General features: G+C 35.5%; 3 protein-coding genes across 4 annotated transcripts in view; 1 reads left to right on the top strand and 2 right to left on the bottom strand.

Moving 5' to 3' along the window:
* Positions 1–5,355, bottom strand: part of LOC104731866 — a gene marked incomplete in the record, with an annotated part of 27,425 nt that extends 22,070 nt beyond the window's left edge. Inside the window, 17 exon segments of the mRNA XM_019233885.1 lie at positions 41–247; positions 336–456; positions 538–605; positions 1,023–1,118; positions 1,192–1,296; positions 1,389–1,710; positions 1,794–1,886; positions 2,076–2,246; positions 2,384–2,544; positions 2,637–2,825; positions 2,923–3,024; positions 3,412–3,529; positions 3,608–3,702; positions 3,792–3,842; positions 3,925–4,059; positions 4,345–4,448; positions 5,001–5,355. Coding sequence (XP_019089430.1) covers positions 41–247; positions 336–456; positions 538–605; positions 1,023–1,118; positions 1,192–1,296; positions 1,389–1,710; positions 1,794–1,886; positions 2,076–2,246; positions 2,384–2,544; positions 2,637–2,825; positions 2,923–3,024; positions 3,412–3,529; positions 3,608–3,702; positions 3,792–3,842; positions 3,925–4,059; positions 4,345–4,448; positions 5,001–5,097 — 2,235 coding nt within the window.
* Positions 8,071–11,775, top strand: LOC104731865. 2 transcript variants are annotated; one of them, XM_010451361.2, is made up of 13 exons: positions 8,071–8,671; positions 8,757–8,838; positions 8,945–9,048; positions 9,148–9,274; positions 9,356–9,450; positions 9,616–9,739; positions 10,085–10,165; positions 10,266–10,364; positions 10,463–10,648; positions 10,879–11,016; positions 11,100–11,156; positions 11,244–11,372; positions 11,455–11,775. In XM_010451361.2, exons 1-13 carry the CDS (start codon positions 8,604–8,606, stop codon positions 11,665–11,667), a joined length of 1,503 nt encoding a protein of 500 aa, XP_010449663.1. In that variant the 5' UTR covers positions 8,071–8,603; the 3' UTR covers positions 11,668–11,775. The 2 variants fall into 2 exon arrangements, with proteins under 2 accessions (XP_010449663.1, XP_010449665.1); XM_010451363.2 differs by having other exon boundaries at positions 8,072–8,671; positions 8,757–8,842.
* LOC104733552 (ras-related protein RABB1a-like) lies at positions 11,938–13,376 on the bottom strand. Its single transcript, XM_019233328.1, has 4 exons — positions 13,189–13,376; positions 12,894–12,976; positions 12,452–12,656; positions 11,938–12,108 (listed from the first exon to the last, which is right to left on the bottom strand). Exons 1-4 carry the CDS (start codon positions 13,234–13,236, stop codon positions 11,971–11,973), a joined length of 474 nt encoding a protein of 157 aa, XP_019088873.1. The 5' UTR covers positions 13,237–13,376; the 3' UTR covers positions 11,938–11,970.

Genomic DNA, 13,992 nt, shown 5'->3' with positions numbered 1-13,992 from the left:
TTTTTACTAAAAATGTAATTGCCAGATGTCTAAAATTTACCTGCTGAAGTTTTAAGAGTACCCCACACTTATCAATAACTGGCAAGAAAGTTACACTGCTCTCCGTGCCAGAACCAGAAGATCTTTTTGAGGATGATTGTTTCCAGGAGTAATCACCATCAACAAGTAAAGCGGACACATCACTCAAAACTAAATCAAACTGTAGATACATATCCATTTCCTCTGTCAGTTCATGCTTATAGTCATCCTGCAAATTTAAATACATAGAAATTAGAGAACCATTATTAGAAGATATTTGAATTATATTGTTAAGCAAACTGACACTTTTACATTACCTGGGAACGGATGACCAAATTACCCAAGTCTAGAAGAAGCTTTGTAGAACGATGATTATCAGGACGAAATTCTGTTGGAATTGTTATTTTGGGTGCTGCAATATCTAAGTCTAGCAAAAACCTGGTTGTTTTGTACAACGTCATTTACTATAACAAACATGACATAAATTTGACCAAACAGCATATGGGAGTAGGAACAGACCGTGAATGATCTTTCAATGCTCTATTCATTCCTTCTTGTGCAGTGCGTCTAACTTCATCAATAGTTGACTGAGAAGATAAGTAAGAGGTTATAATGATTAATGTGGTTTTCCATGGGTAAGAATATAAGGAAAGTTCAGAGATTTAATTCCAACAGTGTTCTAATAAGCTGCCAGGAACCATTGTAGCTCAAGCGCAAGGAGCAGGCTCTACAAATAGTTTTGCCATTTTCGTCACAATTAATAAGTCAGAGATGAAGTATTATATTAACGGCGTAAGCTTCAGTTCCAGTTTTTTAAAATAGTCGCATGAAGCTCGATAGTTCAGAAACCCAGGTATCTTGTACACTATTGAAACGTGACAGAAATTGCTACCTAAGATCCTACTTTCATCATGATGATTACCAAAGATAGTTAACAGGCTATATAACCCTAATATGCACTAGTGTTTGCCAACTGTATATACCATAGCACATAAATAACACACCTGTACAGCAGCTGCAGTTTCTAAAGCTATCGTCTGGCTCACAGCAGTACTGCTTTCGAAGAAGTTGACAATTCTATCAATGGAATCCTTTAGATACTGCAGATGGCAACACAATCAGACACATATTTGTTTTAAAAGAACAACTTTTCCTCAGAGAGAGGTCACATACAGTCATATAACATGGAGAAGCTTTTGCAACAAGACTCCAGTCAACTTTAGCATCAAAGGGCTTATAACAGAAGACAGCAAGTATAGAGTGAGAGGCAGGCGCACTCTGCAGAGAGAAATACATTTTTAAGAGTTATAAGATGCCGCTGATAAATATTTTACAGCCGGCAAAACGAAAAAAATTCCACGTAAACAAACCTCAGCAAGTAGACCACTAGGAGATGACAAGCGATATCTCCCTAATTTAATGTCAGCGATCTTTGTTTCTGGGAAAAGCTTAATGGAGCAATTAAGACCTTCACATGATAACTCAGCAAGGCATTCCTTCTCCCCATCATAAAGTTTTGAAGCACTATGCCTCATCTGCACCTCCAAGAAAGTATGGAGAGCATCAGGTTTTGCGTTGTCGATACTTAATTGCTCATCACCTTCTTTGTACCCTATGACTTTGTTTAACCGTTCCCAATCTTCGTCTGTGAATTGAACAGATTCCCCTTCACCTTCAGACACTTGAGTCGTCCTGAAGGCATACATACAAGAAACTTGAGAATAAATTTTAGGAAAAGGAGTTGGGAATTGGGAAGGAACCAAAGTAACATTTACCCTCCAAACGGCCACCATGAACTTTTAGCCTGTTGCTTCTTCGAGTAATTTTCTGCCTGTACCGACCTCTCAACAAACTTGTGCGCCAACATCCTTTACAGAAACTCAAGGAACTTAGCCACAATTAGAAATAATTAACAAAATTATCCTTATTCTACATCATATGAAGCAGAACTCATGTACTATGACATATAAATGTAAAACAGAGAGTCTTGGATGAAATTAATTGATATTCTTGGACGCAACTAAAATTACTATTTTTTAAGGAGCAGTTTATCTTACCTCCATTGCAAAATCACTTCGGTATCAAGTTCCCGATCAAGGGCCTCGATTTCTTCATCATCATCAACAACTATTCTACTGATATCAGATTTCAGCAACGAAGCATAATGGGTGATGTATCTCTTCCGTAGACGAGTGTACTTTAAAACATGCTCCCATGACATTCTCCCGCTGTCATAAAAATAACAATCTCAGAAAATGTAAACAAAAACTGATGTAAGGAACTGCAAGGAAGCGGTTTCCACAACTAATACAAATTACACAGAAAGCCAGCGCCGATCAGAAAACATAAATAAAAATATAGATACCTTGCTATCTTAATTTGTTCTGAAACAACTCTGTAAGCATATTTCCACCAAGATTTTGCATCGATTTTCACTGGAACAGATGGACGGTAATGTGCATATTTCAAACGCTGATTAAACGCAGAAAAGTTATCAGCAAGTTTCATGACATCCCTGTATCCTCCCTGAGAAGAAAAAAAAACACACAGAGACACAATCAAGACCACCGGGGACAGCCAACTATACATGGGTAGAAGCATCAAATGTTTTGTTTTACCTTTGATAAACAAAGTGTCACATCATCTAAGTTTACATATGCCTTCTGCAACGGTTGAGCAGTATTGGAAGATTCGTTTGCTTGAGACTTAGAGTACTTCGCATTCCCTGATACAGGTTGCAGAATATAGAAATGCTTTCTCGTGAGGCAGTCAGCTGGCTTACCATCCTTTGTGCCAAATCTAAAAATCTAGATATTTTCACGCACCCAATATTAGATTTTGGGTAAGAGACAATGGACATGATAATTATGTTTCCACTATATACATGACTTTGCTTGTCAATACCTGATCCCACTCAAAAGGAGTTAAAACCTCCCATGGTTTGTCGATATGCCATGGAGAGATGTCAGAATCAAGATAGAATGCAAGCCGATCAAGTTCAACAGACTGAAATAAGGCAAAAGCAAATAGTTATGGCAAGAAAATATAAATGTGACGGACCCTTGGTTTTGTTTCTTGGCATTGGTATTCCTTTCTCAATGCAGTCAATCCAGATATTAGTTCCGTACAAAGATCTACTACATAACACTAACCCTTCAAAAGAAAGGTCCAAGTCAATCTTCTTCTGGTACTTCTTACTATACCCACAAAACCTCAACTTACTAAACTAGATTACAATGATAAACTACTTACTTACAAGCAGACGTGCATGAGAACTTAACATAAAACCCTTATAAATAAACAAAACTAAGAAACTGAGGGACCTTAAAAACAATGTAATCCACAAGACCGGAAATGTTTGTGCCAGTCAGATATTGATGAACAAATCTATACCTTTTGGATGGAGTCCAGAGTCCCACCAGTAATAAAAGTCTCCTTTCCACTCTCATCAATGGTTACAGCTGAGAGTTTCTCTAGTGTAACACCAGCTGAGAACGGGTGGCCAGGATTGCTGCACATATAACATAATACAAATGGGTAAACAATCAAGAACAAGAAAAAAAAAAAGCTTCTGTTACAGTTTAGTTACCTCTCTAGATCCTCGTATCTTATGTGAATGTTTGATATTGACAGCTTCAAATTTCCAACAATTGTGTTGACTAATGATCCCATCCATGATTTGTTCTTTACAGAGAATAAGAAAATATGGTTGTTAGTTTGGTACAATTTTACTCCCCATGTTATCTACTACGAGTAAGTAGCACTAGCCACACCATTTCAGTCTGTAGTCGACGAGCTCTTTCTACTAGTTTCGTTTCCATTTCCTGTTTACCACAAAACAGAAATTGATTCAATAACTCGCATTAGATAATGGAATATGCTCATAACATGAGCAATATATCTCACCCGTATTAGATTTCTTTTTGCCTCCTGGATAGAATCTTCACTACGTCCTTCAACATCAGTTGCGGGTTCCGCTAATACAAAAATTCGGTCAAGATAAACCACTACAGGCTCCTGTCCAAGCCTGGTCCATGGTACCTAAAACGATAATTTTAAAACGTATCAATAAATGGGTCTAACTGAGTGTAGAAATCCATCGGAAGGTGAATTATTGAAGAGAACTAGGCCCAAAAAAAAATGATATTAGCCCTAAAACAATAATTAATGCATGATATTGAGTAAGAGCACTGATGGAGACCATGACAACAATTGAAATAAATACCATTCATGAGCGAATGGGGTAGACAAAAGAAAAGATAACTAATGCACTCAAGTATGCATTCTTTAGGCTAGATAAGATCGGAAATAAAACACACACAACACCTTGAGTTTCACTGATCCAAGAAATCCAGCTTTAACCCTCACAGGTAATTTCAAAGCATTAAGTGCTTCTGGTTTAAGTTGCATATTTTTCAGCTCTACATCTCCTGCGAAATCAAGTAAAACCAAGAGCTATATTAACAAATGTCCGAGATTTATAACCACACTTAGATTTCATCGTGATTAGATTAAAAGCAATTTCATTGAAAGGGATATGCTAAATCCTTCTTTTTCATTCAGTCATATGTTCTTCGTTGTAACTGTGAGAGGAAACTAGGCAATCATGAAATGAATAACCAGTATAATAAACCATAAAACAAAGCTATAAAGCATGCACGCAAGCGGGATGTTCCCGTCAAACTAAACAACACTAAACCTTGAATTATACTCCCACTCGTCTGCCAAAAACCCAGAAGTATGACTATTTGACTTTGCTTTCAATAGGTACACAGATAAAACTCGGACTGAACCCAATTCCAGAAAAGTAATTAAAATCCAAGTGTAGGTCTTCAAATACGTTGCGAAGTCGCATCACACAAAATCTGACCAGTACTCACATTCGCTTACAGGTCAAAATCGCTCTACTCAATAGCACATTTGAACTCAAATCCAGACAAATTACACAAATTCAAAGAAGAAAAATTAGAAAACAATCTGACCTTGCCAAACACTGATCTTAAGAGCTTCCTTATTCAATCCCCTCACATAGTTGCCCAAATACCTTTGTAGCAAGTACGCTACCTGATCTTCCAACATCTTTGAATCCTGCAAATCAAAATTCGCACAGTAATAGGGAAGAAGAAGAAACAACAAGTCGAAATCAAGTAAATCGTGTGATTAGAAGAGACGAAACGCGTGGAATGAAAATCCCAAGAGTTCGATTACGATCGGACTAGAAGGGGGCAACGAAGAGGACGCATGTGGGATCGTTTCCTCAAGAGCACGCAAGAGGCGGTTGGAATTGTGAAATAGTCATGACTCATGACTTGGGGGAGAGTTACGGGCTCTCTCAGTTAAAAAAGGAACTTATAAAAATATCTGCTGTTGATGACGGTGTTGCTGTGTTTATCAGTTGTCGACATAAAATTAAAAAAAAATAAAATACTAATTAGGGATTGACTAAACCGTGATAATTCAAATTGAACCGATATTTAGTGTGAAAGCAAACCAAATTTCATTTATAATTTAACCGGTGGAGAAATTCTTATACCAACAAAATTAAACCGAAATGAATTCGCTAATAGTACTAAAGTATAGTTGATGTTTAAAGTTTCTACCCATAAATATAAAACTATTAATTTTAAAACATTTTTAAAATAAAAGCATCATTTTATTATTTACTTTGTGCTTTGTGTTTTCCTTGGTTGAACACTATGGTTTATTCTATTTAAAGACGATCAAAAAAAAAAAACACAATTCAATCAATAATAAAATAAATAGCATATTACAAAAGTACAAATAGTCAAAAACATTTTCTAAAGGAAAAATAATACACTTGACATAAATAATAAAGAAATCACTCAAATATTTTTTTAAAAATAAACTAAGTTATATTACCAAAACATCATTTTTTTGTCAACAATTAGACCACAACTGGTCGGTCCATTAGCCAAATTCCTACATTCGTAGGAACCAAGACTCATCCCGGGTGTGATGGTGTCTTCTACATTGGTGATAAAAATTTGTCTCAAATTTTAAAACATCATTTGTTTTATCTAAATTTGAACCAAAAAAAATTAAGGGGAATTTGATTTAAAATGACATTTTTTCTTCAATTTGTCCCATTATGCCTTCTACGCTAAATTTGTCATTATGCCTAAATTACCCTTAAAAAAATAAAACTAACTTTTAAGCAATTTTAAAATTTTAATCATCTAAAAACAGATTCTAGAAATAAGAAAGAGGTTGCCATAAGGTGTTTTTGATGAAAATTTGGTGTTTTAACATTGAAAAAAAAATATTCTGCAACATTTAGAATACATTTTCTACTAATTGTATATATTCTGAAGATATTAGATTATAAATTCTACATACTATACATGTTCTAAATAATGTAGATTACAAATTCTTCGCACTCTACTTGTTCTGAAAACTTTAGAATAAATATATCTTCTAAAACTTTTAGAAGTCGGATTTTGTATGTGTTCTACAGAAATTAGAATATATATTCTACACATAACTCTTTTTTTTTTTAACAACAAAAGAATTGACTCAAACAAGCCAATCGGGATTCTACACATAACTCTATATTCTACAATTTTAGAATTTGTTTTCTTCACTTTATACATATTTTACTGAAGTCAGAATATGAAATCTACATTTTATGATGATGATGATTTTATCATGTGTCCTGCGAAAATTAGAACACTAATTCTACACTTTACTCTATGTTCTCCATAATTTAGAAACTGAATCCGAAATTTAAGGAAACAAAATATTTACTTAATCCCGAAATTATGCTAATCATATATATTCTTAAGATTACGTTCTAACATGTTTAGAAAACGTGTTCTGAAAACATTAAACATTTTTAATCGATTTTGTTAAAGGTTTTTTAATATTTTCCTACGCTTGTGGGAGAAGCTACCGGAGTCGTCGATTCTCGCCGGTGGGATAAGCTACCGGAGTCGTCGATTCTCGCCGGTGGGTTACAAAAGGGTGTCGATTTCTGAGAGAGCGAGAGTAATGTCGAGATTTTTTATTTTTGGTAGGCGGGTAATGTCGAGATTTTGTAAAAAAATGAGGAAATGGATTAAAAAAAAGTATTTTTTTGATTAAATTTAGGAAGTATACAAAAAAAAAAGAAATACAGAAAAAAGAAATTTCGGTTTTTTCTACAATTAAGGGTTTAATTAAGTTATTAAGGGTATAATTGAGTTTTTCTGTATTCTAAAACCTACTCTACCAAACTTATAAAAAAAAAGCATAATGGGACAAATTGAAGAAAAATATCCATTTAAATCAATTTCCCCAAAAATTAATGCAGTTAGGTGATCAAACCAAAATATCATAGTAAATTTTACATTTAAGTACATCACTTAATATAAGCAAAAAAAATTCCTAAAATACATTAAGTTATTAAAAACCATCATTGTTTTATCTAAATTTGAACCAAACGAAATTACGCACAATTAGGTGACCAAATCGAAATATAAGAAACCTTAGATAGAAAATAAGCACACCACTTAATTTGAGATAAAAGAATTTTTAACACAAAATTATTTGTTTTATCTAAATTTGTACCAAAAGAAAATTAATATAGTTAGGTGATCGAACCAAAAAAATAGTAATAAACTTTACAAAAAAGCACCTCACTTAATTTGAGACAAAATAATTTTCCTAAAACAAAATAATTTACTAAAAAAGGTTTTATCTAAATTTTAACCAAAGGAAATAAATACAGTTAGGTGATCAAACTTAATTACACGAAGATAGTTGTAAATTGAATTATGTTATGAATTAGCTTGTAAGACTTTAAAAATTGTTAAAATAGATATAGTGAAATATATCAATGAAATTATAACCTTTATCTCATTTAATTATTAAAAAAAATCACTTGAAACATCATAATTTAATTTTTATTTACATTTGTTTAGGTGACCCTTAGAAGTTTGGGTATGTTTGTAGATATTTTTAAAAAGTTTTACAGGGGGTTTATCTATCACTGTCAGGTCTCTCACCTAGTGAGCTGGAGAAGTAGGGAACCGCAAACTCATGATGAACCAAAAAAAGGTCGAGCCCTCGTGATGGCCAGAAGGACCAGTGTTCGAACCCTCAAACAAAATAAAATGTATAAAAATCGTTTCTTTGTAGTCTCGAGTATCTACCACCTCGAGATCTGAAATCTGATTCTACCTTTTCATTTTCTTTCTCAAAAGTCGCGGCTTTGAAATAGTTTCCTTTCCTCTCATCAAACTCGGTTTTCTAGTTGACTCATTTTCAAGATCTGGGGGCATCTGTCATTTCTTTATTAAAAGCTTTCTTCTTTCTTTCTTTTTTTCTATTTTATCCTCTTTTGTTTTCAGCTGCTGTTCGTAGTAGGTGTGGCTCTTTACTTGCTTTTCAGCAAAAGCTGAGAGGTTTCTTCTTTTTTTTCTCTCTTTTGTCTTTGGGGATCTGCGCATTTTCTCAGAGTTTATATGGGAAATGGGACTCTCTAAAGCATGATGCTTTTGTTGTCTCACTTGTAATTTTGTTCCTGAAGACGAAGCAATGTCTGTAGAAGCTTGGTGTATGGTTCAGAAGAGTACTAGTTCTAGCTCATGAGTTCATTGGTACTTGGATTCAAGATGATTGATCAGTTCATCAATTTTGTAATTCGTCCTCCTAGGTACTGCTTCTTCAGTCTCTTTTGCTTTATCAAGTCTCAACCTTTTTGCATTCAATTGATAGCTGTTGGGGTTTTTTTTTAACAGGGCTGAGTATGATCCTGATCAGTATTTGTGGGAGAAGGAGTTTAGCCTCGGTGGCACTAAGTGTAAAAGAGAAGACTTGGAGGCAAGTATGGGCACCTAATGTTTTAGTATTTTCCTACTGTTCTATTCAAATTGAGGTTCCTCTTGAGGTTAACCTTGTAAGTCTCATTTTTTTTGTACTCTGGTAGCTTACAAATTCAAGAGGTCACACCTTGCGTTGCAGTCATTACGTTCCCTCGTCTTCTCAGGACGATACTCCTCTCCCATGTGTTATATACTGCCATGGCAATAGGTATATAGAGACTTGAACATCTCTTCTAGGAACTAGGATCTTGTTTATGACTAGTTTAATACATAAGAACTTAATTCGTTTGTTTTGGAATCTGACCAGTGGATGTAGGGCAGATGCAAATGAGGCAGTTATGGTTCTTCTTCCATCTAACATTACTGTTTTCACCCTTGACTTCTCGGGATCAGGCTTATCTGACGGTGATTATGTAAGCCTTGGCTGGCATGAGGTGTGTTTCCGTGTCTTACTTTCACATGCTTCTTTTCTCTTCAAATATTATCTAATTTTTTTCTTGTTGAACATAAGCTAGAAAGATGATCTCAAGACTGTAGTATCTTACCTGAGAAACAGCAATCAGGTGTCTCGTATTGGACTTTGGGGACGATCTATGGGTGCAGTTACCAGGTTACCTCTTGAACTTGTTCTCAGTCACACTTATATTTACTAGCAGTTGTGTTGACTATAGATTCGCCATCCTTCATAAGGTCTATAATCTGAAAAGTGTGTCAACTTTTCTACTCTCCTCATGTTGTTCTCTCCATTTAATAAAGCGGTGAATAAAATGTGCAGCCTTCTTTATGGAGCAGAAGATCCTTCAATTGCTGGAATGGTCTTAGACAGTGCATTCTCAAACTTATTTGATCTGATGATGGAACTAGTGGATGTCTACAAAATCCGACTTCCGAAATTCACAGTATGTTCTCCTGCTCCCTTTCACCACATTCTTCATAGCAATATACACTAGCTGAAACTGACATTGAGTTTATAAAAACCTGAAATATGAATTTATGAATCACTTTGGCTGTACAAGGATCAAGTCGATTTGTATTTCTGTTTGTGTAGTAACTATTGCTACACATAGCTATTGAACATGCTAATAAAATGAAAATTTATGATGAAAAGTTTCATAGCTGGATGGCTCATAAATTCACATGGCTACGAGAGTCCAAAATAGTATCCTTACCATTGCAGTCGATGATAGCATATATTAGACATTTTCTTATGCTTGCAGTGAAACTTTATCTCATTGTACAATTAGGTTAAAGTAGCTGTGCAGTACATGCGGCGAATAATTCAGAAAAAGGCGAAGTTTAATATTATGGATCTCAATTGTGTTAAGGTATTGTATAAGCACCTCTCCCTGTTTATCTTGTCATTTGCTCCAACCTAATTAGGTAGTATGTTACCATTTTATTGAAGTTTTTGATTTTCCCTCCCAGGTTTCGCCCAAGACTTTCATTCCAGCTTTATTTGGGCATGCAAGCGGAGACAAATTCATCCAACCTCATCACTCTGACCTCATTCTCAAGTGCTATGCGGTAGTTGCATACAGTAATTGTGGTTATTTGTTTTTGTCCAAACATATTAATTTTATCAGTTATAACTTATATAACCAATCTTTTGGTAAAATCTGCAGGGAGACAAAAATATTATCAAGTTTGATGGCGATCACAACTCTTCGCGGCCGCAGTCTTATTATGATTCAGTGTTAATATTCTTCTACAATGTTCTTCGCCCGCCTCAAATTCCTTCAGCTTGCTCTTCTAAACTTGAAAGTTATTACAGTTTGGGAGATATCAATAGCGCTACTGGTTTGGATGAGGTAATTTGCACTCTATGGTTGAGTAACCCTAAAAACAGTCTTGAGTTGCTGTCTGTTATGTTTTCTGCACTCAAGTACTAGACATACTGCTAGAGTCACTAAAGAGGTGGCTCAATGTATATGATTGTTAAGAACTCGTGGTGGTCATCTCACACAGCAAACAAATATTGTAAATTAGTCTGAACGATCATGCATAAGAATCTAACTGCTTGGTTACCTTGTACTGCCAGAGCTTTCTTTATGAGATCATATCTGGTCTTCGCTCGGCATGTATCGATGTTGCAAGTTCTTCTTCTGCGCCTCCTGCCCCTCTAACCACAAAGCCAACAAATGAGCTCCTTTCAGAAGCCATCCCCATGACAGATACAGTATACCAGTTCTCTTTCTTGCATGAATTTCCTTTTTCGTTGCTTGGTTTATTCCTTTTGATAATCATTCATTAATGAAACAGAATGACGTGCCTGTAGAAGATAATGATCACACCATGGAGGACCCTGAAAACTTCGAGGTAACTGTGGAGCATTGCTGTCATATTTCTGTTAAACCCCTCAAGTGTTGCCTGATCACAATATGCATTTTGATTGTTATTTGGCAGGGGAAGCCTGTTGACCAGTTTGAAGAAGGCTGTTCGTTTACAAGCTCCAACAGGGAAAGCTGGGGCAGATGCTCTTCATTAGGAGGCACTGAAGAAGATGAGAGTTTGACTGCTGGCGAGGGTGATCAGGTAGATACTCTTTGAATCTGTTTTACGAAGCAATTTGACATTTGGTGAGATGGGCTTTCGTTTCTGATATGTTGCCTTCCAGATCGAGAAGACTGCTGATATAAACATGGAACAAAAGCCAAGAGACTCTAGTAAAGAAGAAGAAGAGAAGAAGGAGAAGAAAATTAAGAACGGAGGTGAAACAGATGCAAAGAAGTCTAGACACGAGAAATTGGAAAGGTTGGAGGCTTTTAGCAGAAGACTGCGGCATCGCATCCTAAAGCGAGTAAACCATAGAAGACATCGTTCACCTTGACAAAAGTTCAAAAAATGCTCTTAACTGTTGTATATCTCTGTATCTCATTATGCACACTTCTCCTTCGATTTGGCAAATGGAATCACATGCAGCCATTACCACTTTTAACCTCCATCACATCCTTTGTATTGTTTCAAATGTCATGCAAATGGGCTACATCTCTTAGATACGAAAAAAACAACTTAATTTTAGATATGTGAATAGATATAAACCTGTATTATTATTATGTTCTGAAACCCACCAAAACAGTTATACGAATTACAACAATATAAAGAAGCAAACAAATTTTTGCTATATTCCATCTCAGCCGCAGCACCTTCCCCTTTGCTTGGATGATGCATCATTTCCAAATGACCCTGGACGAACTCCAGGCTCAGTTGCCTCATTAATCATACCATCTTGAATCCTTTTGTATATTGTTGTGGCCGTCTCAATGAATGCCTAGCCAGAAAATAAAACACGTCGACATAATGATTCAGACTTTCTATTAGTGACTTAGTGTTTTAGGAGTACTGGAATAAGTAAGAAGCATATAGGCTCTTCTTTCTTCACGTACAATAAAGAAATAACCCCAAAAATATACTTATGCCTCTCTGCCTGAATCTAAATTTTGTATTCTAGCTATGTTAACTTTTCAAACCGACTGATTCCATCTCATAGCTGAACTGGTGGGGATACAACAAGTTGCAACAGGACACTAGAGAACGCATGCGAGTTAAGAGGGTGGTTTATTAGAGATCTCCGTTGAAGCCTGAAAACTTAAATGCATGCATAGGGGGGTTACCTTCTCAACATTCTGAGCAGTCTTGGCAGAGGCCTCCATGAATATAAGACCGTGCTCCCTTGCAAACTGTTCTCCTTCCTCTGTACTCACTACCCTTTCTCCTTCAAGATCACACTTATTCCCAATGAGTATTGTCGTCATATTTTCGCTTGCATACTGTCTTGCCTCTTCTAGCCAGATGGCTAGATGGTTAAATGTCTCCCTCCTGCGAAAACGGAGAACAAACATATTGTGAGTGTCTACACTGAGACGATGACATTTTCCATATATACAAATCTGGTTATGGTCCCTGCTTTATCCGAACCAAAAAAAAAAAACAAAATGATGACAACAAAAAGCAGATTAAGTCAAGATCATGCTCAGCTCCACTAGAAATTGCTTTCATGATCAGGTCAACTCCTAATAACAAAAAGGAAAGAAGCAAGCTAAGTGTTGCATGTACCTTGTGATATCATAGACAAGCAATGTTCCGACACGCCCTCTATAGTATAACCTTGTAACAGACCTAAAGGTTTCTTGACCAGCCTGTAGAAAATTTAGTCCAGACAAGGAAACGCGTTTCAAACAAAAAATTAAAAGTCTAGGGCTGCTGACTATAAATGGACGCAAAGGAAATGAAAGTTGTATATATAATATAGTCAAAGTATATAAGATCAACACAAGCAGGGTATTTCAAGAAAATAAGATATCGTTTTGGGACGTGTAAAAAGTCAAGAAGTAAGGGGTGAAAGAGAGACCGTATCCCAGATCTGGAGTTTGATGGGTTTGTTGTCGATAGTGATCATCTTAGCCCCAAATTCAACACCAATAGTGAGATCATGCACCGCTTGAAATTCCTTGTTGGTGAACTTAAGAAGAAGGCATGATTTCCCTACACCTGAAACCAGATTCAAAAATCAATCCCTGGATGTTTCTTGTTCACCAAGAAATGATTTGATATGAAATATAGCATATGAGAAGGATTGTAAAAAAATAAAAGCAGAAACATTTATACCAGTATCCCCAATGATGATATACTTAAAGATATAAGCATAAGACATTGAAGTGGACAAATCTAAATCCGTAGGTGCAGGCTAAAACGAATCCCTTCTTCTCCCGATGAAGACGAAGAGAAGAGAAGAGAAGAGAATCACTTTTTTCTATGATGATGATGAGTAAAAAATCTGAAAAGAAATGTCTTTATACTTTTAACGTTTTTGAATCATTACATATGAGAATAGCTAACGTGTCTATATCATGAGAACCTTACAAACTTTCCTAGATTGTGTCTAGAGATTTGCTGACGATGATTATCCAGTGATTGCAGATTAATGAATCTGTTGTGAAGATGATACGTGCCAATTCTTTCTGGCAAAGCCATATTGCTTTTCTTGTTTTAAATAAGGCAATAGCTTTTCATAAATTTTAAAAGTATTTTTGTCAAATATGCCATATTTTTTAAAAAAGTTTTTAAATGTGTCATAATGTTTTTAGTCTTTCCAAATGTGTCATATTTGGCATTATGAAATAAAATGTTTTCTACCAAAAAAAAAAAAAAAAAA

Source organism: Camelina sativa, chromosome 12 (assembly GCF_000633955.1).
Source record: "Camelina sativa cultivar DH55 chromosome 12, Cs, whole genome shotgun sequence".
Lineage (NCBI taxonomy): Eukaryota > Viridiplantae > Streptophyta > Magnoliopsida > Brassicales > Brassicaceae > Camelina > Camelina sativa.
This window is presented reverse-complemented; position numbering and strand designations above follow the sequence as displayed.

Excerpts from the sequence above, each read along its gene's own strand:
- LOC104731865 (XM_010451361.2), top strand. The coding sequence starts at position 8,604 with ATGAGTTCATTGGTACTTGGATTCAAGATGATTGATCAGTTCATCAAT. Across the intron at positions 8,672-8,756 it reads TTTGTAATTCGTCCTCCTAG|GGCTGAGTATGATCCTGATC; the intron begins GTACTGCTTCTT and ends TTTTTTTAACAG. Across the intron at positions 11,157-11,243 it reads AGGACCCTGAAAACTTCGAG|GGGAAGCCTGTTGACCAGTT; the intron begins GTAACTGTGGAG and ends GTTATTTGGCAG.
- LOC104733552 (XM_019233328.1), bottom strand. The coding sequence starts at position 13,236 with ATGATCACTATCGACAACAAACCCATCAAACTCCAGATCTGGGATACG. Across the intron at positions 12,977-13,188 it reads AACTCCAGATCTGGGATACG|GCTGGTCAAGAAACCTTTAG; the intron begins GTCTCTCTTTCA and ends AATTTTCTACAG. Across the intron at positions 12,109-12,451 it reads CTGCTCAGAATGTTGAGAAG|GCATTCATTGAGACGGCCAC; the intron begins GTAACCCCCCTA and ends TTTTCTGGCTAG.